The sequence below is a fragment of the Rissa tridactyla genome, chromosome 7 (assembly GCF_028500815.1).
Source record: "Rissa tridactyla isolate bRisTri1 chromosome 7, bRisTri1.patW.cur.20221130, whole genome shotgun sequence".
Lineage (NCBI taxonomy): Eukaryota > Metazoa > Chordata > Aves > Charadriiformes > Laridae > Rissa > Rissa tridactyla.
Genome location: NC_071472.1, coordinates 56528225 through 56553843, shown reverse-complemented (window position 1 = coordinate 56553843; position 25619 = coordinate 56528225). Strand labels below are relative to the sequence as shown.

At 46.3% G+C, this 25619-nt stretch overlaps 1 protein-coding gene across 2 annotated transcripts in view; it reads right to left on the bottom strand.

The window, feature by feature from the left end:
* LOC128912640 (sphingosine-1-phosphate transporter SPNS2-like) overlaps window positions 1-25619 on the bottom strand; it is a 141277-nt gene that overhangs the window by 76502 nt on the left and 39156 nt on the right. For both annotated transcript variants that reach the window (XR_008467708.1, XM_054208945.1), the window contains exon 3: window positions 170-306. Coding sequence is in view for 1 of the 2 variants with exons in the window: in XM_054208945.1 (XP_054064920.1) it covers window positions 170-306 (137 nt within the window). In the remaining variant the exon portion in view is untranslated. The remainder of the gene's footprint in view (window positions 1-169; window positions 307-25619) is intronic.

The window sequence follows — 25619 nt, the reverse complement described above, 5'->3', positions numbered from 1 at the left end:
AAAACGCAGTTACACAGATCACACGTGACCCGTAGACGGTCAGGTATCGCAGTACTGTATGTCAAATACACTCCAGAGGGATATGTTCCCCTTGGACACGCTCATGGGGCATGGGGAGTTTTTAGGAACACATCGTTCCTCTTTTCGGGACACCCTGCAAAGCTCTTACCTGTTCAGTGATGAAGGAGCTTGAAAAAGTGACAGCTGACCAAAAGAAGATCCCACAGCTGAGAATGATCTTTCTGTTGAAACGGTCACCAAGGTAACCAAAGATGGGTGCCGCAACCATGAAACTACAGATGAAAACTGCAAAGGAGAGAAAAAGGAGAGAAACGTTTAATAAACATCAGGCCAAGAACATGAAAACTAATTTTCTGCAAGCCAAATCCTCTAGAGAGCAGTTCCATTTAATTAGACGTTCTGCAGCCCTGACTTACAAAGTTGTGCAGGCTGATGGGCTTTCAGAAGTCAGTGTTTCCTTAATCAAACAGATTTTTCATTCACAGAGAAACTTCAGAGCAGCAAACCCGTATTACATCTGAAAGCACCAGCCCCTCAGTCTGCTGCCAGCTCAGCGTGCGGGGATGGGCGAAACCAGGACAGAATAAATGAAGAGCTTCTGCCCAAACGTCCCCGAGAAGGTGAAGTGGAGGTTGGGAGGAATTTCAAGCAAACAGAAAGCAAGCCCAAGGCTCCTTGTTGGCTCTTGCAGAAGAGACCACAGAGAAACAGGCCAGAGAAACTGAAGTTCTCCGTCTTTTCTAGCAGTATTTTAAGGCAACCATGAAACAGTAAGAAAAAACAGCTAACATTCCGCTCAGCCTACTGGCACCAGCCTGTAGTTACAAACCTCCTGTCTCCTCATGGGGTGCTTCAGCCAGTACTGAACTTCTATTGAAACCCATCACTGAGCAATGATTTCACTACAAGAAAGAGTTTTAACCTAGAAAGCCCTAACAGGCCGGGAATGTCCTCTTCTGAAAGGCTGTAAGTTCACCTTTCCCCTTTGCTTCCCGGCAAAACCCCCAAGCACTCACCCATGTTAGCCAGAAAAACCTCTGCAGAACCTCCTCGGCTCCAGAGTTCGCTCCTCCAGCCTCGCTCAAATCCATCTGGCCAGTGACACCACTGGAAACTCCTGACAGGAGGCACTCACACCACATTCACGATTAACTGGGAACTTGGCAGAAACCGCCAGATTTTAAGCCCATTTATACCTGGCTTTTGTCTGTCCACATTAGGGACTGGGATGAGAGCAACTACGTCGATTTTGCTGCCCTGCAGGATGAACAACTTCTTTCACCGACTGTCTTGGGTTCAGCAAACCCAGAAGGATTTGGGAGGGACAGTAGAACACCAGGAGATCCCCCTTTAGTCACAGAGTTGTGACTCTCATTAATTACCAGGCAGTTTTTGGAAGGCAGAGTGGGCTTTTGGTATTGTCTAACCCTAGCTGTCTACTTTTAATTGTATAAAAAGGGGGTGGGGGAATATAATAGGGGAAAAAAAAAGGCAAGAGCGGAGGACACACCCCTCTGCTTGGAATGTGTGCATAAAATTAAAGCGGTTAAGACCCAAATTATGAATTTTTCATGGATGATGATATGCAATAGCTCAAAAAAGCGTACAATGCTGAACTATGAAATGAGCTAAATGTCTCTTCTTTTTTAATATATTAAGATGTCAAAGCTGCTTTATAAATAATACATGTCCATTTGCATCTACATTTTGCGAGCCACGTGATTGTGTGTATATCGCTTTTGCACTATGATATTTGATAGGAATTACAGATTTACTCTTTTTACATTTAGAGTCAAATAAACGGAGATGATACAGAAATGTTGACATAAAAGAAGCAACATGATACCACACATATTTTAATCTTAATGCTACAAACAACGTTGCTGTTAAACTGGAGTATAATCCCTACTGACAGAACACGCAGCTCCTGCACCTCTCCCCAAATCCCGCCGCCCCCTCCCTGTGGCACCCACGCTCCGGCGCAGAGCCCGGCTTTGCCGGACGGGGCTGGTTGTTGGGTTCTGCCTCCAGCACCGGTCTCTGCTCTTGCAGGCCCCCACCCCGTCGGTCCGTCCAAGGCTTGGGGTAGTCCCAGAGCCCCACTGTTCTGCTGAGCCAAGCGCCCTGCTCAGCTGCAGGACAGGGACTGCCCGGCTGAATAAATGACCACTTTCCTACACTCTTGTCATGCTCACCCACCCCTACAGCACAGCCCATCTCCCTGAGCTGCACAGCCCCGAGACCCTTGGTTTCCAGTGAACTTGGCTCTAGGAGAGCAGAATGACAGAATCACAGAATGGTTTGGGTTGAAGGGACCTTCAAGAGCATCTCATTCCACCCCCCTGCCCTGGGCAGGGACACCTCCCACCAGCCCAGGTTGCTCCAAGCCCCGTCCAACCTGGCCTTGAACCCCTCCAGGGATGGGGCAGCCACAGCTTCTCTGGGCACCCTGGGCCAGGGGATCACCACCCTCACAGCCAAGAATTCCTTCCTCAGATCTCATCTCAATCTCCCCTCTTCCAGTTTGAAGCCATTACTCCTTGTCCTGTCATTACACTCCCTGCTCCAGAGTCCCTCCCCAGCTTTCCTGGAGCCCCTTTAGGGACTGGACGGGGCTGGAAGGTCTCCCTGGAGCCTTCTCTTCTCCAGGCTGAACCCCCCCAGCTCTCTCAGCCTGTCCTCACAGCAGAGGGGCTCCAGCCCTCCCAGCAGCTCCGGGGCCTCCTCTGGCCCCGCTCCAACAGCTCCGTGTCCTTCTCGTGCTGAGGCCCCAGAGCTGGGCACAGCGCTCCAGGTGGGGAAGTGTCTCACAAATCTCCACTCCACAAGGCTACATCTGCACGGGCCCCAGTCCAACAAGGCACTTAAGCACATGCTTATATTAAGCACTTCAGAGTCATCAATTCCATGATTAAGTGCTTTCCTGAATTAACACCAAAGTGCTCGGCACCTTGCAAAGCGGGTGCGGCAACCTGGCACGAAGAATATGTGCCTGTTTATTGGGGATGAGAAGCAGAAAATGACTCTGACTCGCACAGAGGAGTGTGCTCATTGCAATTTGACCTTACCCTTGGAAGGACACTGAAATTCATTCATCTCAGAATGAGATATCCTGCCATTTTCACGATGTAAAAAGACACAAAGCTAAAAAAGCTTCCAAGGGAAAATTAGAAACATCCAAGTCAGCATCCCACCATTTCAAACACCGAATAACCTGATTAATTCAACTTTGAGGCATGGAGGGTGTGATCCAAAATTCACATTAATCAGTGGGATTATTAGATTCAATGACCTCTGGATCATAAATGCAAAGTCTAATTCTGGAATTTGGGCAAACGCAGGCCAAGAGCACAAAACTCCTCTTTCCAATAAAACAAACCAACAAAAAGATCACCCAATGCCTTTCCAACAACATACGTCCTGCTGTTACTCAAATCCCTCCGGAGAATTTATTTTTGGAAGATTCTGAACTGAGCTGTGAGCTTTGTCACTGGTAAGCCGCTGACTTGACAGCTCCACAAGGTGTAAAAGGAAAGGACAACAGAACCTGATAAATAACAGGTAACAGAACTCAGCTGTCATAGTAATAAATGCAATTTATATCTGAGTATTTATGACCCAAATATGCATTAGAGCCTTGATTGACTCAAATAAATGCAGAATATGATGGCTGTGTGGTCTGTCAAAAGGATCAGCCTGTTACAGGCATTTCCCATGAATCAATTTTTGCAATTACTCCTGCAAATGACAGCCGAGACTCCTGACAACAGCCGGGGTTGGCAGAACAGAGGTGAATGCATCTAGGGCATGTTACTAGGCGGGATGGAAACCCCAGTTACTCTAGACCAGGAGTCGAGGTTCTGCGACAATGGAACACCAGAAGACAGAAACTGCCAGCACGTTCAGCTGGAGAGAGGGGCAGCAGAGACATGATTAATATGAAGAGGAAGATGGCCCCAGCGTAGCGCAGAGGGATGCATTCCCGTAAAGGAGCCTGGCACTTGTGCCAGCCTCTTCCTATCTGGCTCCTCTCCCCTCTTCCTCAGCATTTTCTGCTCCTTGCACTCTCCCACATCGCTATTAATACCCAAGCGACACCACAGCAGCTGCGGCTTTGGCTCATCCCACTGCCACAAATCTTTTATATTAGGAGAGTGCGGTGACAGAGGCTGGCATTTCATTTGCCTCTTCCCAATCAACAGCTCCTCTTCTGTCCCAGAATATTAGCAGCTCTCGAAGAGACGTACAGTGCAAGCCAGGGGAGAGTCAGAAATCTACTGGGATTTGGGATGAGCTACCGCAAAGGCAGCGATGGTGTTCGGAGCACCTGTGGGCAGGTATAGCCATGTCAGTCGCCATTATGTACGCCGTGCAGCTCACTTCTCTTGGTAAATGATCTCCAACAGTGCCAGCAGAAGCGGCTCGGTCCCAGCACTGGGTGGAGCCGAGACACATTTCTGCAGGAGCAAATTATCGTGTGAGCAAAGGATGAATAAACAGACACATAATGAATGCCATCCCAGGAGGGAGGTACTTTTAAGTACAGGTATTTTTGAAAGATCACATTTGTCTTTATACCTCCCTTTGTGGCGTAGCCGCTGAAATGCCGACTGCGGTGAGAACGCAGGAAGAGTGTAATTGCCTGAACAGGATGGCTTGGTGTCTATTTCTGCCTCCGAATGCCTGTCCCACCCTCTACAGGTGCACAAGCACCGTCCCAGCCAGCACTGCCCAGCTGCTTCTGTGCATGGCTGGAATTACAAAAATGCGCAGCAAAAAAGAAGTAGTATAAAAATCTTACACTTCCCTCCCTTCTCCTCCACCCAAACACCCACCAGAGAAGGAACCCATCCTCCCCAGCCTCTCCTGCCTCCTCCACGCACCGCAGCTTGGGTCACCGTTGAGGGATTACAGCCAGGGAGGCACCGTTCAGCCCACACGCTCCCCTCTCCAGGGCTGTCCCTATGGAAAAGCAAGTCCCCAGGGAGTGGAAGCAAAGGAGATGAGGGGAGAGGTAGAAACTGTAGACTTTATTTTTAAGAGTCACAAAACCCTCCTGCCTACTGGAACTAGACTTTATTACTCTTCTTTCCCTCCAAACAAAAATTTACCAGCTTGATTCCACAACTGTTCCCTGAAATGGCTCTGACCCATCAGCTTTCCACCCCTGATTCCAAAGACGCTGTTGCCTCTCTCACTTGCTCTTTTCTTGCTGGGACTGACCAGCCCTTTGTGGCCCAGAGAGGGGCTCCTTCTGCCATCAGGCCGTCCGCGGAGCGTGACCAAGAGGGGAGCGAGGCACTGACAGAGGCACGGGCAGAGGCTGCACTTCCTCAGGTACGGAAGGTTGAGAGGATCACAGGCACCTCCAAGAAAAGATCTCTTCTTTCCGTTTTGACTTCAAGCACACGGGGTTTATTTTTTCCTACCAGGAATAATGCTAGAAAGGTTCCGGTTCAGGTAAAAATAGCTTGCTCTCTCTATGCAGGGATGCTCGACGAGAAAAAAAATAGTGGCTATCTTTGAGCTCTGAGTCAGCACGAAGCCGTACGTACAGGTCTAATTGAGTGCTGACAAAGTGCTTGGCTCTGGGGAAGGCAGACCCAGACAGCCTCTGCCTCAAGGGACTGGCAATCCGCTCCGACACAGCAAACAACTACGTGCTGTGAGGTTGTTAATATTTTCCCAACAACAAATTTCCAAACAATGAGAATACCTAAACACCCAGCTCCCTCTGGATGGGATAATTTATGGGTGTGTACAGGCACAATCCTGCTCTTTCTGCAGAAGCCACTGCCCTGCTGGGCTTTCTTTGAGTCCCCAGGGACTTTTGGTCGTGAACACACGTGTTTCTCAAGCTGCTCTGGGGCCAGCTGCCGCCTACCTGCAATGGCGAACAAAAGACGCTCCCCCAAGAGCCCGACCAGCCCCTCTCTTTCAAAGACATGTTTTTGCAATGCTTCTTTATTTTTTTAATTTTCATTTTCATTACAGTTTTATGCTATAATAATACTACTCAGCACATATGCAGCACATTTAATCACGGTGAGGCTTGGGACAATTTAGAAAGGAAGTTAATCATCATTAATTTCTACATCAGGGCTAAGGAAATTAAGACACAGGAAAGTGACCTGCCCAGGATGAACTACAGAAATCTTGAAAACACACACACACACACACAGGTCTTCCAGCTTCAGCAGTGTCCTGTTTACAGGACCGTATCTATGCTAAAGACATTTTTTTAAGGTCTACAATCACAAATAAAAGCAATATTTTTTTCTTACAGCACCAAACAAGCCAAGAAAGAACAAAGATCCCTTCATGCCATTGAACGTGATAGTTCAGACACAACATGGTGATGTGACCAAAGTAAAAGTGATACTTGACTATGGGGCAATCCAAAGCCCTTGGAAATCTCAGCAATGTGATTTAAAACACTCATCCTTCGACGGAGATGAATTCTTACAATACAATTGCTTGTAAAAAATATCACCCTTGAAATCATCATTATCACACACTCTACTATAGGTACACCCGCTCCACATGGACTTTGTTTTACTTGATTTCTAATTCAACAGCCAACAGATGGATCGTGTTACTGCGTTTTGCCAAGTGCAAAACACAAGATCCCTGGGTTCCAGACTATCATGCAGACTCGAGGTTTCTGACAAGTGTAAGGAGCTTTGAAACACACCATCAGTTCCGTATGCCACACAAAACTGTCATACGCTGACAGCATCGAACACAGGAGCCTTTGGGGAAAAAAAAAAAAAAAGGCTTGAGAAGACACCAAATCAACTGGACTTATGTCCAGACATTATGTCCAGACTTATATTAAACCAATGTTTGGTTTGGACATAGAATCACAGAACGGTTTGGGTGGCAAGGGACCTTAAAGGCCACCCAGTGGCACCCCCTGCCCTGGGCAGGGACACCTCCCACCAGCCCAGGTTGCTCCAAGCCCCGTCCAACCTGGCCTTGAACCCCTCCAGGGATGGGGCAGCCACAGCTTCTCTGGGCAACCTGGGCCAGGGGCTCACCACCCTCACACCAAAGAATTTCTGCCTCAGATCTCATCTCAATCTTCCCTCTTCCAGTTTGAAGCCATTACCCTTTGTCCTATCACTACGTGCCCTTGTAAAAAGTCACTCTCCAGCTTTCCTGTAGGCCCTGAAATGCTCTCCCAGAACTGATCACAGCAGAAGATGAAACAGAGAATTTCATAAATGCCTCATTGTTGTGTGCTTGTGTCCTCAGCAAATTAATGAGGAGAAAAGCAGTGCTTTAAAAGGTGCGGACCTAATTATTCACACTGTTTCCATTTCTCTAGTACCTCTCTGTTTGGCGGGACACTCTGGATTGCATTTCCCTCACTGCAGATGCCACTCATCAGCATTCAAACTCCAATCTTGTCTTCTCCATAGGGAGCATGTTGCACCATGAGGTGCCAGTTTTTTTTTTCCTTAGAGCAAACTGCTATAAAATATAAACAACACGTTTAGGATGACTATATACACACCCAGCTGACATACACATTTACATTGAGAAGGTGGCTGCTGTACCATACCACTCAACTTCATTTGCTGTGACAGGGTCAGAACCCGGCTACACAATCACAGTTGTGAAGACAGACAAGGCCTGAAGACAGCTTTCCTGGCAAGTTCATGATTGACTCAACATCACACGAGATGCAGCCCCGGGAAGAATTCAGTACTGATAATTCCACCCCTTTCCTCACTGCAAAACCCAGATTCTTCCAAGAGTTAGCCCTTATATTCCCAGCAAAGGATATCCTGAAAGCTGGCTTTGTTCACCTTAGCCAAGAAGAATAATTGCTTCAGCGGGAATTGCTGGGAAATCCACTCCTTGGAAACAGAAAATCAGATAAGAATAGCCAGAAAACCAATCCAACAACACACTAATGCCACCTGAGCTTTGAGAGGAACCGTGTTGGGCAAAGAGCAACCACTATGGTCAAATAGAAGCAACTGCTGTCAAAACTACCGTATCTAGTCCAGTAAATCAACGATGCATGCAGTGGTGAGTACGCGATGTTACGGATGTGGGAGGTATTCCACTCACTGTGCATTGCTGCACAGGGATGGAGAACTATTCCTCTTCAGTCCCAAATGTCTAGACAACAGCTACAAGAAATAACTCCAACAAAAGCGAAGCCTAAAAAGGGAAACAACCCTTACAAGTGAGCACTGTTGAGACTGGCAAAGGCTAGAGTCCCATGGCCACGGCGGCTCCTTACAGGAGTAGGCTTACAGACAAAATTCAAATACAAAGCAAAGGCAAGGAAAAAATGGCTTTGAATTAAAAGCCAAGATCTAAAACGGCACTCAAATTTTTCACCTTTTTCAATTAATTTCCAATATTACGTCAATTGAAGCTGCATTTAAAGATTCAGTCGTTCATATCTTGTTTATTGCCAAAGCAATTAAGTAGAAGGTTATTCACAGTTATTACTTCACAACCATTTTCCGTATCCACTGAGGTCCAACTCTATCATGCTCTACTTTCTTTATCTCAGTGTACAGTGGAAAAGCTAGCATTTTACCGTGCTGTTCAGTCTCTCTGGCTGTCCAGCAAATTTACTTGGAGCAGGAGCTAACGTGCTACCAGATTAAATTTTGAACAGCTGTACGCAGGCAACGTAATTCAAAGAGAGGAAAAACCCAAACCCACCTTCTGCTTTTCACTTTGGGAATTACAGTGATTACATTACCATTGTTTTAAAGGGATTTGGGCAACCTGAGCATCAATAACCCAGTTACCGTGTTCCTAGAGATGTGCTTCCTAACACGACGCTGCAGGCAGCAATGGAAGGGGCGGTTCCAGGGCAGAGCCTACAGCCCACCGCTTCCCTGCGCCTCCACCGGCGCCCGCCCGACCCTGCTGCGAGCTGGCTCTGTGAGACCAGCCGATAGCCAGCCTGCACACGCGTCTTTTGCAATGAAATAAACAGAATATTTGCTAGCAGGATGTCTTCTGTGGCTCCACAGTGTGTTTGATTGGGGGATTAAAATTGACACGAGAACATTGGAGGAGGAGCAGACACCACCTCTCCCCACCAATTAAAAGAAACCAAATCTTCCCATCTGGTTCCGTTCCACCATCTGGTTCATGACATGGTGGGCGAAAAGAGTGGGCAGGACCGGGAGGCTGTGGCAGGGATTGCTCTCCATGGCAGTGCCATACAAAAGGCACGCAAATTACTGCCTCAGACAGCATCAGACTGCCGACACTTAGCAGCAGAACTCAGAAAATGAGTTTGTCTGTTGGTGTTTAAACTCTGCTTTCGCATTTCTTACCTTTCGGAAATGAGTGATTAAGTCAAGTCAAGACCACTTTTGTTTTATAGCCACTTCCACTTTGAGTTGTATTCCTGCAAAATGCTTTTAGTGTGGTTTGATTTAGGCTCCTGCCCAAAGTCGATGGAAGGGCTCCCACTCGATTCAGCGGGCATTAGAGCTGAGGTTTTTGTTTAGATGTAACTGCTTACCAAGCCCCGATGGCAGCAGAGATCAGAACCTCTCTACCAGTAAGCACGGTTTAGTACCTGTAAGTTTACTGCATCCCTGTAACATAAAAGGTTATTACTGGAGAAAGTACAGAGCGCCTCAAAAAGAATTGTCAAAAGGACAAAATGGGGCCTTTTACAGTGAAACATGAAACATACTGGAAAAGAAACAACTGATGTGGGTATAGAAGAGACCTAGCACCATGAGTAGCACGGAGAAGGGGAAAACTGAATCACCTCCTCTCTTAGAAGACTGACTGGGTGGCACCAAATAAGGCTGACAGCCACAGAATTCAAATCAAAGGAGATATTTCATGCACAAAACTTCACTAAACACTGAGATTTTATCACAGGAGGCTATGGGAGCTCAGAGTTTATGTTATTTCAAAACAGGATTGGACAAAGTCCTGGAAGAACACTAGTGTAAGGACTGTTAAAGATAACTCCTCTTGTTCAGAAAGTCCTCAGCTATCCAGTTGATAGGGTATTCCAGGGAACTATCATCATAATCTTGTCCTGTTCTTTTATTTTTTCCCTATATATATATATGCTATTGATCACAACCAAACACTGAATAGTGTACTAAAAGGACCTCTGGTCTGGACTGGTACAACTATTCCCATGTTATTTTGAAAAAAAATATTGCATCTGCATCATTTCTGTTGGCTTGATTAGGTAATGGCTTATTAACATGTTGTTGAGTTGCACCTAAAATTATTTCTGAAAGCTGGAACGTGGTTCATAGTTACATTTGTAAAACCCCAAGTGACCTTGTGCCTGCACGCGCACATTCGCAGGGCGCAGTAACGAAGTACCCAGCCAGTGAACAGCAGCTTTGTCCCCTTGAAGTTTCTTCTCCATTTGACTTCGGTGACTGCTGGAGACCTTTGCTGGTTAACACAGTGGAGCAAGAGAGGACACGGTCCCTTCCTGGCTGCAGCCTCGCTGCTCACACAATGCCTGACATGGGTCGGTTTGCTGCTGCGCAATCAGTTGCAGGGAAATTCATTAACTTAGCTAGCCAATTAGGATGGGTCTGTACTCATTCTGGTCCATCCTGAATTAGATGTGAGATCCCAGAGGTGCAGAGACTGGTCAACAGCTTTGCAGCACTGCAGCATCATGAGTGACACTGCTACAACATCGGTTTTGCCTAAACATGACTAAAACACACCTAAACCAACCTTAGCTGCTGTTAAAGAAACAGCCAGTAATCACTCCTAGCACTCATGAGAGTCCATCTGAAAGAACAGCGTTTTGTTTTCCCTTTCAGGGCAGTTTTCCAGGAGGTTCTGCATATCCGAGAGCTTCAATCCCAAATAAAGCTCCAGCAGGGCTGCCCTCACTTCCCAGGAGGATGAAACACCCATACCCAGGGCTCAGGGCTAGAGAAAGGTGTCTTGAGAAAAGCACTGAAATAACCACAAACCCAAAGGATCTCTATTTTATTCTATTCCCTTCCTGCACTCGAGATCTTTCTTTTCCCATTGCGGTCGGGGTACCAGGCACGCACACCAGCCGCGTTCACACAAGCCTTTGGAACGAAAGGTGAGGCCTTTTGGACGAACTGGTCGGCCTTCGCCTTGTGCCAGTACCAGAGCTGGTGTGGCCACCTGGAGAGCAAAATCGGGGGGGTCCCGAGGACCAGAGACGACCCTTGTCTCTTCTGGCAGGGTCCCTGCCCTGGGGCACAGCAGCGGAGGTGCCGTACAGCCAGGGGACAGGAGCAAGCCGGGGTCCCTGGGGCCAGGACCCGCATCTGCGCCTTTGCCCACAAAGCCTTTTCGACCACAGCCTGCACTCAAACACAGCGGGAAATGACAGCCGAAAGCTGCTAATGCAGAGTAATCTAAATCCCTTGAGCCTTGAAATCTGCATTGAGCACCATGAATTAGATTTAACTAGCAATAAAATACGTTAGATCTGTTACTCTCTCCATAGAAGGATACACCATTTATATCTGGTATAAAGAGAAACAATGTTCCTCGTGTCCAATTTGCTGTTTTCATCCTAAAACGGGGTCTAACAGCCCTCTTTACAACCGCACCACTAAACTTGCATCCTACCTCCACTAACATTTTAATTTCAAATCGTTAACCAGTGTGCGACAGGGGTTATTCTGTCTCACAGAGAAATCGGTCTCTAAACCTACTTCCTGCAGCAGTAAGAGGATAGGAGAGAGAGGAGACACTTTGAAAGCACGGCATATTCCTAATAAATTCTTTGCTACATGTACTTCACCACCAGCAGCAGCTTCCTAAGAAAAGCCGTGCAATAGGAAGCACCTCCACTTCTCCTCAGAGCGGAATCAAGAGCCGCGGCACTCAAGGAAACTTGCTACTAGAAACATTCATCTGACAGATTCTTATCCCAGAGCTTTTGTCAGACTGCAGGTTTGTCTCGGTTTGTTTTTAAAAGGAATGCCTCACATAAATGACTATTCCGCAGTCGGAATGTCTCGCAGACCTCTACAGGTGAGTTTCTAATAGCTGCTGGTTGCATTTACAAAGTAGGAGAAACCCTGCCGTGACCAAACACATAGAATCATGGAGTCGTTTTGGTTGGAAAAGACCTCTAACAAGTCACGTACTTCACAAAGGTGCCGTACAAACTGCTCGGGCACCGCTGAGCTGACTCAGCTACAGTTCCAGGGCAAGGGTTCGGGGAAGGCCTGTGCTCAGAGGCTGCTTTTGCTGGTGGCCTCGGCCAGAGAGCGACCCTCAGCCATCGCCTCCCCCCAGGGCCACCAGCGCCGGGGGGACTGCAGCTCCCCACCCCGAGGGCTGAGCTGGTGGGAACAGAGGGGACCCCGAGCGGCCAGGAAAAGCTCTATCAAAGCCTTGCAAATCCCCACGGCTCTGCTTTGGGAACAGCAGGACACACAGTTCTCTGCTGGCATTCTCCCCAGGCAGCCAGTGGGACTGATTGATTCCTCTTTAATTATTATTACAGTTCTTCAGGGGGCTGTTGTACCATCTATAGTGGGCTTGGCAAAATACATGCTCCCTCTTTTGAATGGAAAATGGCCATTGCCTGATTTTAATTAGGCAATTGCCTACCAACTAACGCAGCACTGACAGCCTCATTGCAACCATTTCCTGCTCTGCCCAGCACAGAGGTGTGGAACCAGACTTTGCTCTCAAGCTTTTAATGTCCGTCATTGACATCCACTGACATTGTCTCACTGAGAGTTAAAACTGAAGATGGAGCTGCAGATTACACGTTCCAGGAATTGCTCGGGAGAGCACGCAGACAGGGGGCAAACGGAGAGACACGGCTTTGGGGTCAGGGACAGCCCTCCAGCACGCTCCAGGTCCTGCAGCAGAGCAGCGATGTCGGGACGGGGAGGGACAAGGAATCCTATCTACAACGTGCATTTGTACATGTGCAAATAAAAGCGTGTCAGGGTTTGGTAAGCAAACTCCTTTCACACCATTCATCTGCAAAACTGCTACCTTTCCAATTCAAGCCATGCGTCTTCAAGAGAGCTTTTAGCAGATCAGTAAAACGGCATCTTTTAAAATCAATAAAGCCTCAATAGCAAAGAAAATTATCAATCTGAAGGGAAAATTGCTGACTCATCCCTGTATTGTCGCTAACTTCCTTCACAGAGGTCAGTTCAGATCTTTACAAATTTCTAAACGGACCAGCTTCACCCTGGGCTTACGCTGCCTGCTTTTAGTCATCTGGAGGAAGGCAAACATCTGTCAGTTTAAACTGAATTTTAAGGGATGAAAATATATTACCTCTCATCACCAGAACTTCAAGAGGACACCTGAAATACCGGAGTTTTATTCACTTGCTGTAAGATGCAGGCACCACCGACAAGGGATATTGCTCTTAAAATCCTGCCATCTGCAGCCTTATGCTAATTCCCTTTTTTAGAAATAGAAATCACCACAAAACTGGAATATGCTAAAATCCACAGAAGACATGGACGTAAAAGCAGTTGTGGGTAATTGCTTTTGTTTGATGTTAATCCAACAGCCTGGCATTGTCTTATTTTCCTCAAAGTTTTTCCTCCTACTTTGCCCCCTCCCAGGGATCCTCGTGCTTGATATAAATACCTTCATTTTCATTTGTGGAGGGAGCACATAAACTTCGTAACACTGCCCACCAAACCCTCACTTCTACAAAGCCACTTTCTGGTCACAGAGGGAATTTCACTATTTTGTCTTGCTCAATTGTCTGCTTTTTTCTGAGTTGAGTGTAAAATACAATAGCGTCTCGTGCAGTAACAGCTCTTGCTGTCAGGGACTGGACCAAAACCACACTAATTTTACAGAGGAAATTTCTACAGCGCTGACTGGGTTTCAATTCAAAGCAGCCACACAGAAGGAGAGAAAAGCATCTCTCGATGGGATCTCGCATTTTCTCCTTAACAGCAGCGTCCATCTTTCTGCCTAAGGCGTCGGCAGGGCATAAATAATAACAAGTCCCCCAGTAAAAGATCTTTCATGTAACTTCAGGAGACCAATTCATAAGAACACGAGAACAATGGCAACAGATCAGAAAACCGTGTAGTCTTACATCCTGTCTGTGACAGTGACAGCAATCAGATCTTCCGAGGAAATACACCAAATTCCTACACAGGCAGCTGAATTAAGCTCTCCCAAGAATTATAATGTGTCATCCACAGAAAGATTTGGTCCTTTAAGCTCTGGTCCTGACAACACTCCTTGTGGCATTTATTTCCACAAGCCAACTGCTCACTGAGACGTTTCCAGCAAACTGACCTGTACTGATTGTTTCTGCGTGATGAGGAAAACAGAAAAACACACACCCTACCTTTTCAAGACATTAATTCTTTATGCACTTTTACATTACCACCCCCCTTATTTTTAAGAACAAGGAAATTAGTAACACAGATTATCTTTAAAGCGACTCCTGTAGGAAGGAAGCGAAGGGCGTGCATGTGAAGAGGAGATGTGAGTCGGAGCAGGGCCGGGGCTGGCTGCATCGGACTGGACACGTTGGCCAAGAGTGTCGTGTGTGCAAACGCACTTGCTGTCTAGTTTCATTATGAGTCATGAATTCTCTAAAAGGCAAGGAAGGAACCATTTGCGCTCTTCACTTACCCTGTACCCTGAAATAACTCTTATTTGGGTTTTACACCCCAGTCATTACACCTGCACAGTCACAGACGCGGCGTGTTTAGACAAAACCAATTCAGCAGTAGCTGCAAGGGCCAGAGAATAAAACACTGAACCTCTGACCTGGGCTGGTTAACAGAACAGCGCGGGCCAGAGAGGAGGCTGGATATGCCAGACAGCAGATCTACGTTTGGCAGAAGGCAAGGCTCCAGCCCCTCAGCAGTTACCACGCTGCCTTCTCTTGCTGCTAAATTTATCAGGTCACTCCATCTACGCTTCTCTTAGGAACTGGCATCTGAGCCACACGAGACACCCACCAACCCCAGCCTCCTAACAAGATCCACGAGCCAGCCAGAGAAGTGAAGAACATGACCTTATGACATCCAGAACACCCTCAGCTCCCACAGCTTCCGTGTCCCGCACACTTCAGTGGGAGTCTCATCATCGTTTAAGAGTCTGAGCACAGGACAGGGGTCATAAATACCTCCTGCTTCCCATGCAATTCCACACGATGCCCATTAGCACTTAAACAACTCTCTGCCAGGGTGCAGAGCTTATCCATCTACTTTTTCAAATGCCAGTACCATTTCAATAGGCTTTTGTACCGCAAAGTAAATACAAAGAAACATTGCTATCGACTGCAATTTGCAATTACGGACTGCCTAGTAGGACAAGAGAGCTGAACAAACAGCCCGCCACAAATAAACACCTGCAATGACGAGCAGTCTTCATCCTACAATGAAGAGGGATCAGGGAGTACGTAAGGAAGCCTCTCACAGCTCTGAGGGGCTAGTTCTATTCGACAGAAATTATTCGCTGATTCAATTTTGCTGGCAGTATTTAGAAATGCTCTTGCCTTTTGCTGTTATACACAGCAATTTAGACAAAGAGCAAGTGTTTCGGAGCGGCTGGGTGGCCTTCAAGAAGCGATACATTCATTTAAGGAAATTGTTGAAATACTGATGTATCCCAATGTTTAATTTGCCGTGGTTTGTAAAAGGCAAAGGATCATAACTACACCGGAGATGAATCGGGTCTCTGTCCGTCTTACAATTGTTATTTCTAAGATTATCACCCACGTGAATTTCCAGTGTCAGCTCTGATTTGCAAAAACCCTGTAATACCAAGTTGAACTGCAGCTCCAGGAGTGAGCTTCACCACTACACTTGCATCTGTGGATAAAACATGACCTCTGTAAAAGATGCCAGGGTCAAAAGTAGTTGCAATAGCCACAGTGTATGACTGGACCCTCTTTTAAATTATCCCTTGTTTTAAATTTCTTTGGACTAGTATCTTTCTGGTAGGACGAGTACTACTGGAAAACAACATAGTGAAATGAATGCTGCAATGTGCAAGGTTTGCAAATGCAATGCCTTCATGCATCATCAATTACATTAATGGAAAAAAGGAGAGACAATATTTGGTGAATCCCGCGATTGTTGACATGTTAAAAAAGCCCATTTCAATCAGAACTACATATGCAGAAGGTGAGACTGATGACTGACCAGAGGCCCATCTGAAGCCACTTGGTGTTCAGGGCCTATTCCTTTGCCTTCTCTGGAGACCTCACCATCATAAATGTCCCAAGATGCCAGCTGAGCTTCCTTATTAGCAGCCCTGTACAGCCAAAAACTGAACCTCGGGGAAAAACTTGTCATGGTGTTGCCAGCAGTTTATTTGTCTGGTGATTAGACAAAGGAGTCTACTTTCTGGACTATGAATCCATAAAGAACAAGTTCAATAAGCACAAAGAAGGAAAATTAACATATCTTTTATTCACAATGCAAACATTTTCGCAGGTCAGCGTGTTATATGCTGTATTGCCCAAGTCAGTGGACGATACAACATTAGCAGCTGCTGGGAATGTCTCACTGGGGAGCTTTTAGTGAAAATTCAACATCCATTGTATAATATCCTGTATTATTACCTCTGCTGCTATAAAACATCCTCAGTGAGAACAAGGGCAACTTTGGACAACTTGCTTTTCAGGAAAATCTGTTGTCTCTCTCTGCATTTTTTTCCAGATTTGTTTTCTTCTAATATTTTCTCTTTGTCTTGCCACCCTCCTCCGCAAACGTGACATACTTTGTATCATACCTGCTAATAATTTGCTGTATTATTACATCCGTGGGTTGTAAAGCAATTAACATGCAGCATGATTGCTATGTTTGCCAAAAGCTGGAAGAAAGTAAAGGCTCTGGATGGGTAAAACTGAAATGAAAGCCCTGCGGGTCTGGGCTGGCGATGCCAGCTGAGGGAGCAGGGCTCTGCGCATTGGAGCATGGAGAGCTCACCCCTCAGCAGGTCACATAGGTGTTTGGGGATTTATAGCCTCAGACAGCTTGTGAGGAGCTGGAAGGTCGTGTTTCCAAAGTATGCTCAACTCTGTTTCACTTCACGTACCCAAAAATGAATGTCATAGAATCGTTTTGGTTGGAAGACACCTTTAAGATCGTCAAGTCCACCGTTAACCCAGCACGGCCAAGTGACCACTGACCCACGTCCCTCAGCACCACGTCTGCCCGGCTTTTGAATACCCCGGGGATGGCGACTCCACCACTGCCCTGGGCAGTCTCTTCCGATGCTTGACAACCCTTTCGGGGAAGAAAATTTTCCTAATATCCATCTGAAACCTCCCCTGGCACAACTTGAGGCCGTTTCCTCTTGTCCCATGGCCTGTTCCCTGGGGGAAGGGAAGAGCCTGACTCCCCCTGGCTGCCCCCTCCTTTCAGGGAGCTGTAGAGAGCGAGAAGGTCTCCCCTCAGCCTCCTCCAGGCTGAACACCCCCAGCGCCCTCAGCCGCTCCTCACCAGACTCGTGCTCTAGACCCCTCACCTTGTAACAACAGATTTTGCACACTAACAACTACCGTCCGGGACATGGGGCAGCGCAAGAGCCAGAGCAGGGCACCAGTCTACTAGATTGTACTCACTATTGCGTCCGCACCTAAAACATCCGTCCCTTGACAGTGACTCTGTGCCAACACACTCCAAGTACCTTCAGATAACAGACAACTTGCAAGGCTGGTGTTGTGGCAGATACTAGGGAAGCTAAACATCTTAAAGAAGTAGGTTTCTTTATAAGAAGATCTCATCACATTTTATTAGAAATGCAACAGAATAGCCCTTGGAGACAGATCCTCTTCCTAGGCCCGTATGATTATGCAAAAGCAACCGCATATCTGACAACCGTTTCCACACCCTGAGCCGCAGCGACACAGTAGTGCCTCGGATGCATACGTTCCAGCAGCGCTCCTGTGCACCCCTGCTTGGGGGACATCATGTGGGCAGCATTTTGATGGTGGAAGATGTCAATTTAAAAACAAAACGGGGGATGGAGAGGGACAGGAGGGACCAAGCCATCAAAAATTATGAGACATGTTCATGTTCTGTAATTTTACCTTCAAGAAGATTGATAAAGGAGATGGATTTATCTGGTCAAACACTTGTATGGTTCTCACCGTAACAACTCTTTACATCAGCTTTTCTGAAATATATATCTATTTTTAGTATTAGGTTTTGAAAGGATCCTCAACTCAATCACTAATTTTGAGCTTGCAATTTACCCTCGGAGCAATTTTGCTGGTGGAATCAGTGCCACTTAACTACTTTGATTTGTAGGCACAATTAGTAAATTAAGGATTTCTATATCCCAGACTACACCTGTAAATGGAAGGCTACTTTTAAAAGCAGTCCATATGCTTAAATTGAATGCAACCCAGTTCAATGACACATGAATCTCTAAAGGACCCTGCACATTCCAGAGTAAGCAAAAAAAAAACCCCAAACATTTCCTTTTTTTTTTTTTGTGGCAAAGTTATTCTTTAACTCACCCATCTTTCTTACATGACTCACTCTAGTCAGAAAGGCTCTCACAAAATAGTACCTTTCATTGTCAGACTTTGTCAATGATTTCTAGTGCTCAAAGGTGCGGCCAAGGGCACTAAGGCAATTTTATTGTTATTTATACCGCCCGGTAGGTTGGACAAAACCCTGGATGCTGAACACACAAGCATGGAGCTGACAGCTAACACCAGCGATGGCTGGGGTGACCAGGAGTACTCAGATCCCAGGGTGGGTAGAGGCAAGAATAAAACCAGTAACTGTGATTAAGACAGAAATAATCTGACGATCTAGAGGAGAAAGGGAACAGGGAAAAGACCCAGAGAAGAGACCACCTCGGCCAGTGCCATCAGCAGAAGTGTAAAAAGAAATCAAAGCTCAAACTGCTTTACCCGTACTGCCTCCCTAATTCATTTCCAAGTCTACCCCAAGAGTAATTTATTGTAACCATCCGTTTAAAATTAGTGTAGCTCCAAATAAAGTTAAACTTATTACAACTTTTTAGTTCTTTGAGGCGACTCTTCACAGGAAAGGTACATTACTATTAATGTTCTCAGTTCTACACTACTGTCCCACAAGAGAATAAATTAGAGTTGCCACATCTCCAATTCAGCTCATCTACAAAGAGTAAGGAGAACAATGCTGTAAAATAAATCTTGCTTCTGGAGACATTGGTGGATGAAAAGGCTGGAAGGAGGAAATGGTTAAAACTCTCCATATGTTTAATTAGGAATAACCCGATATATAACTGAGTGAGGGAATAAAAGAGGTCAAAACTGAACTTCCCCTGGAAACATCCTTTCCACTGAAAACCCAAGCACTTCCCTGCTTGCAGCAGCAAAGAACCCAGGAATGTGTGTCAGCCCCGCCTTCTACTATTCATCCCATCAAACAACTGCTTGGTTTTCATCTGAGATTTTAAAAATTAAGCCATCCTCAGTCACTTGATTAAAACGTGAAAACAACTGGAGAGCATTTTAACAAAAAACGTTTATGTATATTTACATTTTTTGTGAGAACTAACTTTGAATTGGGGTAAGTAATGGACTACGGTCAGTATTTTGTTCCCTACAAAACCAGGCTCCCTGCACAATCTAAGCAGAAAATTGGTCTTTGCACTATAACCTTACATCAGCCTACAGGAAAAACCCTGGAACGTGTGCAGGTATTGGGGGTAAGGGGAGCGCACCGGGAGATTTCTTTGGAACAATACACCATTCATGCAATTCAGCCTTACTTGTGTTAATTGGAATCTCGTTCTGCAGGCTGGTAACGCTACCGAATACCAGGAGGAATGTTCACTTTTTACGTAACTGATGCCCTGGGATTCATTTTCAAAGGCAGGTATGTGTGTCTACAAATGAGTCACTGCTCCTCCGGTGCGCACGGGCCTATATATGGGAATCACAGCAGCCAGCACCTAAACGTAGTTGCTTCTGCCTGGAACACGCCAGGTGTAACAGTTAAAGGCTATGGTTCCAAAACCGTGTTCCACAAGCTAACAGCAAGGTTTTTGCAGCCAGCCACACAGCTAGATTACTTTTATAGTGGTCTGAATGATAAATCACTATGAGAAATTGACCGTAAGGATGCAGAGTAGTCTGATACGCAGCCCAAAAGGCTTGAGAAGCACTGGTTTGGAGGAAAAGCCACCTGGAACTCAAAATGGGACACACTAGAGAATGAAAACGATCATGTGGGCGGGTCTAGGACCCCAGCATTCCCACTACCACGAAAACACCCTGGTACTTCCAGAGTCTACCAAACGCCTGCAGTATGACAACAACTACCAGCAATGCTCTTGCTTCAGCACAAGGCGGTACCTTCAGTGCTCCGCAGCTCCTTCGTGCTCTGCCAAGGCTATCTGGTTTATCCAGATGATCTCTCTCAAATCAAACACCTCTTCCAACAGCAACACTTCCAACTATACTACATTAGCTTGGAAATCGCCCGGTGGGCATAGACCAAGCCTGACCCTTTTATCACCTGATCTGTAGGTTTGTGCTCTAAGAAAATGAGAGTTCTTCAGGTGTGGGAGGCAAGACAAAACCCCAACAATCTTAAAATAAATCTTCTGAGAGAGAACAACACTTACAGCTCCCCTGGGATGAAGCACATTAAATATAAAGAAACACTATAAAAATTACTTCTATTTTCTCACTGCCTGTTCATAGACAGCCCTGATCCAACTTCTCTTAAAGTCAACGTAAAAAATCCTCCCCTTTGGTCTAACTCTTACCCTTAAACCAGGCCCCACGGGTACCAGCAGCAACTGTATGCACAGGTCCAGGTCGGGGTACAGAGAAGGAATACCGGGCTCCTTCTGATTTAGACCATGTACAAACACTCCTCTGCTCATCACACTTGAAAATTAAAGTTACAGGCTCAGTGAAAAGCAAGTATTAAAGCTAAGCAGGTTTTCCACTTACTACCAAAAGCTTTTGGTGTCACTGCAGAGGGCAAGGAAAAAAAGTAAGCTACTGTGCTGGTTTTGGCTGGGATAGGATTTCCTTCATAGTAGCTGGTCTGGGGCTGTGTTTTGGGTTTGTGCTGAAAACAGTGTTGATGATACAGAGATGGTTTTGTTATTGCTGAGCAGGGCTTGCCCAGAGCCCAGGCCTTTTCTGCTCCTCACCCCACCCCAGCAGCCACGGGCTGGGGGGCACAAGGAGCTGGGAGGGGACACGGCTGGGACGGCTGACCCCAGCGGACCACAGGGGTATTCCGTACCGTACGGTGTCTGCCCAGTGTGTAAAGCTGGGGAAGGAGGAGGAAAGGGGGGACGTTCGCAGTGACGGTGTTTTGTCTTCCCAAGTCACCGTTAGGCGCGATGGAGCCCGGCTTTCCTGGGGATGGCTGAGCACCCGCCTGCGATGGGAAGCTGGGAGTGAATTCCTTCGTTTGCTTTGCTTGTGCGCGTGACTTTTGCTTTACCTATTAAACTGCCTTTATCTCAACCCACGGGTTTTCTCTCTTTTAATCTTCCGATTCCCTTGCCCGTCCCACCAGGGGTAAGGAAGCGAGCAGCTGCATGGTGCTTAATTGCTGGCTGCAGTTAAATCACGACAGCTACACACGAGGTATTGAACATAAGGACACACCTCTCTCTTCCAGCAACTGGTAGCCATTAGATAGCTAATAACAGCATGAACATAACCGTTAAAGTAACTCAAATGTCCATCTCCCTCTTTCAGAAGTCCAAATACAGTGTTAATGAAAAAAAACACTGGCAGCCAGACTAGGCCTTCTGAACTACTTGTGCGTGAAACACACAATACAGTGCAGATGCCTGCTACGCGAGATTGCATAGCTGGTATTAAGATGAAATTGTTGTTTAAAAGCAGTATACAATACCAATAAAATTCCCATCTCTGACTATAAAAAGCTTGAATGAAATTCTGAGGTTTGAGGAACATGTGTAGGGGGAGATGGACAGGCTATGTTAAAAACTTCGGGCTTTGGGTGGACAGATAACTATTTCTCTCAAATCTGTGGGAAATCTCTCCCCTTATTATTATAATAAATTACAGAAGTGAACACAACCTTGGCAATAGGTGCTTGAACTACAGCCTAAGGGAAAACAGGCCAAGATCTCCTTACAGAACAGACGCGCCACAGGCAGCACAAATGCAAGTTTCTCTTGCAGCAACCGGACCAAGTACCTGCCCTGTCCAAAAGGCCAATAGTTGGGACAAGCCTTACTTCTGCACAGCAGGAAGACAAGATGGGAAAAGTAATTGTTATGTTGTGTTCGTGGCCGTGCAGTATCACAAAATGGAGATATTAATGAAGACAAGCCAGTCTAGAGAGTTCCTCTGTTCCGGTAGCCCGCACTCCCTTGCTGACACGTACAATAAAAAGACTAAGTGCAACAGCGGCTCAAGCACTTACCTCCCGTCAGCAGGAGGCAAGGACATCTTCCCTCCCTTCCCTGCCCCGTCCTCCCCCCCAAGATTATTTACTTTGCAATCTAGGGCTGTCCGGTGACAGCGCACACTGCAAACAGCATTGTTATAGTTTGGTCCTTGGCGTACGGGGGACTGGGCAGGGGCACAAACGCATTTACCTATAACCTGCTCACTGATTCGAGAAAATGCTTTCATTCTTGATTGCAGAGGGGTTTCCAAATAGGCTTAAGTGCTCTCATGAATCACACCCTCAGATTGCCGAGGCTCCTCAGCGTATCAGACGCCGTTCTAGCACACAGGAGAAAGGACTGTCGGAACTTGTAAAGGACTTAAGCGGGCAATAATCAGGCTCTGCACTATCTCAACTCACTCTACCTTGATAAGTAGAAGGCCCACCCTTGTCACAACATTAATTGAGGCACACTGAAGGCAGAGTCCTGCTTTTCCACCTTTATCGCTTAAACTGGAGCAGTCCTATACAAACCGTTTAATCCCTAGATCAGCGGCATGCTACAGAAGGCTGAAGAAGTTTAGAAAAAAGGATACAATATCAGGTCTGGAGGAGGAAATGGGGAAAAAGGTTTTACTCATTGTTGATATGATTTAGAGGACCTCCTGGCAGAGAGCGAGCTTCACCTTGTCCTGGCATTCAGAGCCCCAGGTCACCCGTGGAGTATCCTGGATTTAGGAATGCTTAGCCTGGCTGGGGGAAGGGAAGATGACAGCAGTACGACCTGCTCTGGGTAGGACATGGTGGTCCAAAGCATTTGCAGTCATAAATCAAGAAGAGCAACTACAAAGCATTCTGGCTTGGACACCTGAGATACCAGGGCCTTGGGAGGTGCTTTAGTGCAAAAAGTCATTCCCTCAAAAGGAAAGTCCATGAATTTTAAGTAGAAAACAAGAAAGTGTCCAGAATATGAGCTCCTCTGTTCTAGCAAGAAGAACAGTTAAGCAGGTGCAGTAGGAAGTGAAAGATGAAGATTTGATTCAGTTATGCATAAGAGGAGCAGGACAGCATCTATTCAGGTAGAAGCAGATGGTAGAAAAAAACATGTGGCACCTTCAACTCATGTAATACACACATATTCAAGGTTAGCACCTCATCTAGAGGCAGTGGTCTTTGTGTAGAATAAAGAAAAAAATGTTAGAGCAGATAGACTGTCATCATAAGCTAATGACAAGATGGGAGTCAAAGGGAGCTGAAAGAAAAACCTTCAATTTAGCAAGTCTGATTTATCCCGTCATTGCACCCAACTACTTCAAGTCCCCTACTCACCTCACATGCCTGTAGCTCAGCTGACAATCACAGCACACCAGAGCTGCTAACATCTTCGCAAGGCTGCAATCCAGTGCGCGGTTACACTAGGGCAGCTCAAGAGGTAGGGGAACTCAGGTAGATAAAAGTTTCACTTTTCAAATGAACAGAGGTTCTAGCTGGAACTGACCCTTACAGGATAAATGAGCCCACAACAAGACCTAAGAAAGTACCTGGCATCGCTAGGCATCCTGGGAAACCAGGGGCTGAAAGGCATTTGGGAGGATGCCCATCTCTCTCCCCGTGAGAAGAGACAAGTTCTTTCAGAGCCCCAGTTATCTATGATTATTCACCTTTAATGAGTCCTTCCAGATCTCTCGCTTCCTTACCTTTCCTTGCTTCTGACCTTATGCTATAAACTTTTGGCTACCAAGCTTTCCTCTAATGACATCCCTGTGCTCCTTCTGAAGACAGACACTTTCCCCTCTGCATTTCAATGGAATCCTTGCCGTATCCTTCATTTGACGCCTCACAGTTTCCACTCGCAGAAGTCTCCGCTGTTTTACGTGCCTTCCCCTGAGCTTGAGCCGCCTAGGCTCGGAGATTCAGGTGCCCATTAAGAAGGACCAAATCTCTGGGTCTGAGCATTACCCCAGTTGAGCGCTGCGTGTTCAGGAACTGGACTGCAGCTCTTGCTCTGGCTCAGCCTCGGACCCGCTGTGTGACTTTGGGCAGGTCATTTCTCCCATCTGGCTTTCTTGGTTTCCCCATCTGTAGGAAAGGGCGAACTTTATTATCCCTCCCTATATAAAACACCCGGAGATCTACAGAAGATAAACTGCATTGTGGGCCAAGCACTATTATTATTAGAGCTCTGGTGTGCTAAATCGACACTGGCAAGAGACACAAAAGCAACAATAAATCCAAGGGCAAGGAAAGCAGACAGAGCAATAAAGCACAAAAATTGGAGAAAGAAGAGGAAGAAAAATCTAGTGAAAACCAGAGTACAGCACTGGGGCTCTACTCCTGTGGTCTAAGTACATACGGAAGGATAACACTATTTTAAAGCAGTTCTGCAATCCAGTTGTCCATCTTCTCAGCCTTTGTGTTTTTAGTTTTGGCAAGTCCAAATTGCTGCTCCAACCTAACTCCATACATGGTAAAGACTTTGTATGGATTGGCTTGTAAATGTAAAAGTAGCCAAGGAGATGCTCTATCACCTTTTGAGATCAGCCAGGATTATCCTTTCTCCAGCTGTGAAAAGCAACGAGTAAGAAATGAAAAGCACAAGGCAGCTTGGATGCAGCCCTGTAGGACAGTTAACTGAATCTAACTAATATTTATATAGCTGCGTATGTAGTGCTTTAAAAAGGAAGATCAGCACAAAATTATACCATCACCAAGAGATAACTGAGGGTCTGGAATCAACACAGTTATATGCCTGTTACCCTACAATGCTACCGAGCAAGCAGCAGTTGCGATCCATCTGTCAGCGTGTCCTTTGCTGTCACAGGGTCCTTGCTGCAGAGACTACCACGTCCTGCTCCTCTCCATTATGGATGAGGCTGGAGTGTCCCTGCGATTCTTCTGTACAGGAGTTACAGTGCCCCTCTAACCAGGTTTTTTTATACCTCTTAGGCAAAGAGCAGCTTGCATCTTGGGATTAATACAAAAGAAGACAAAAATTCAAACTCTGTCTTCGCAATTCCTAAGAAAGCAGTCACCTTTGCTTTCCAGGGAGCAGCCGAAGCTGGGAGTGTATGCGTTGGTTTTTGAACGCTTGGAGTGAGAGCTGGGGGAGATCGGCTGTGCCTGCAAAGGACGGGTTATGGTACGAAGGCAGGGTCGTACATCACCTTTGGGGGATTTCTTTTCCCCTTGCTGCTTGAGTTTTCAGTACCATCTCTTCCTAAAACTGTGTGCAGCCTTCTTCCTCAGTTAAAAAGATTGTTTTTAATTTATTTTTTAAAG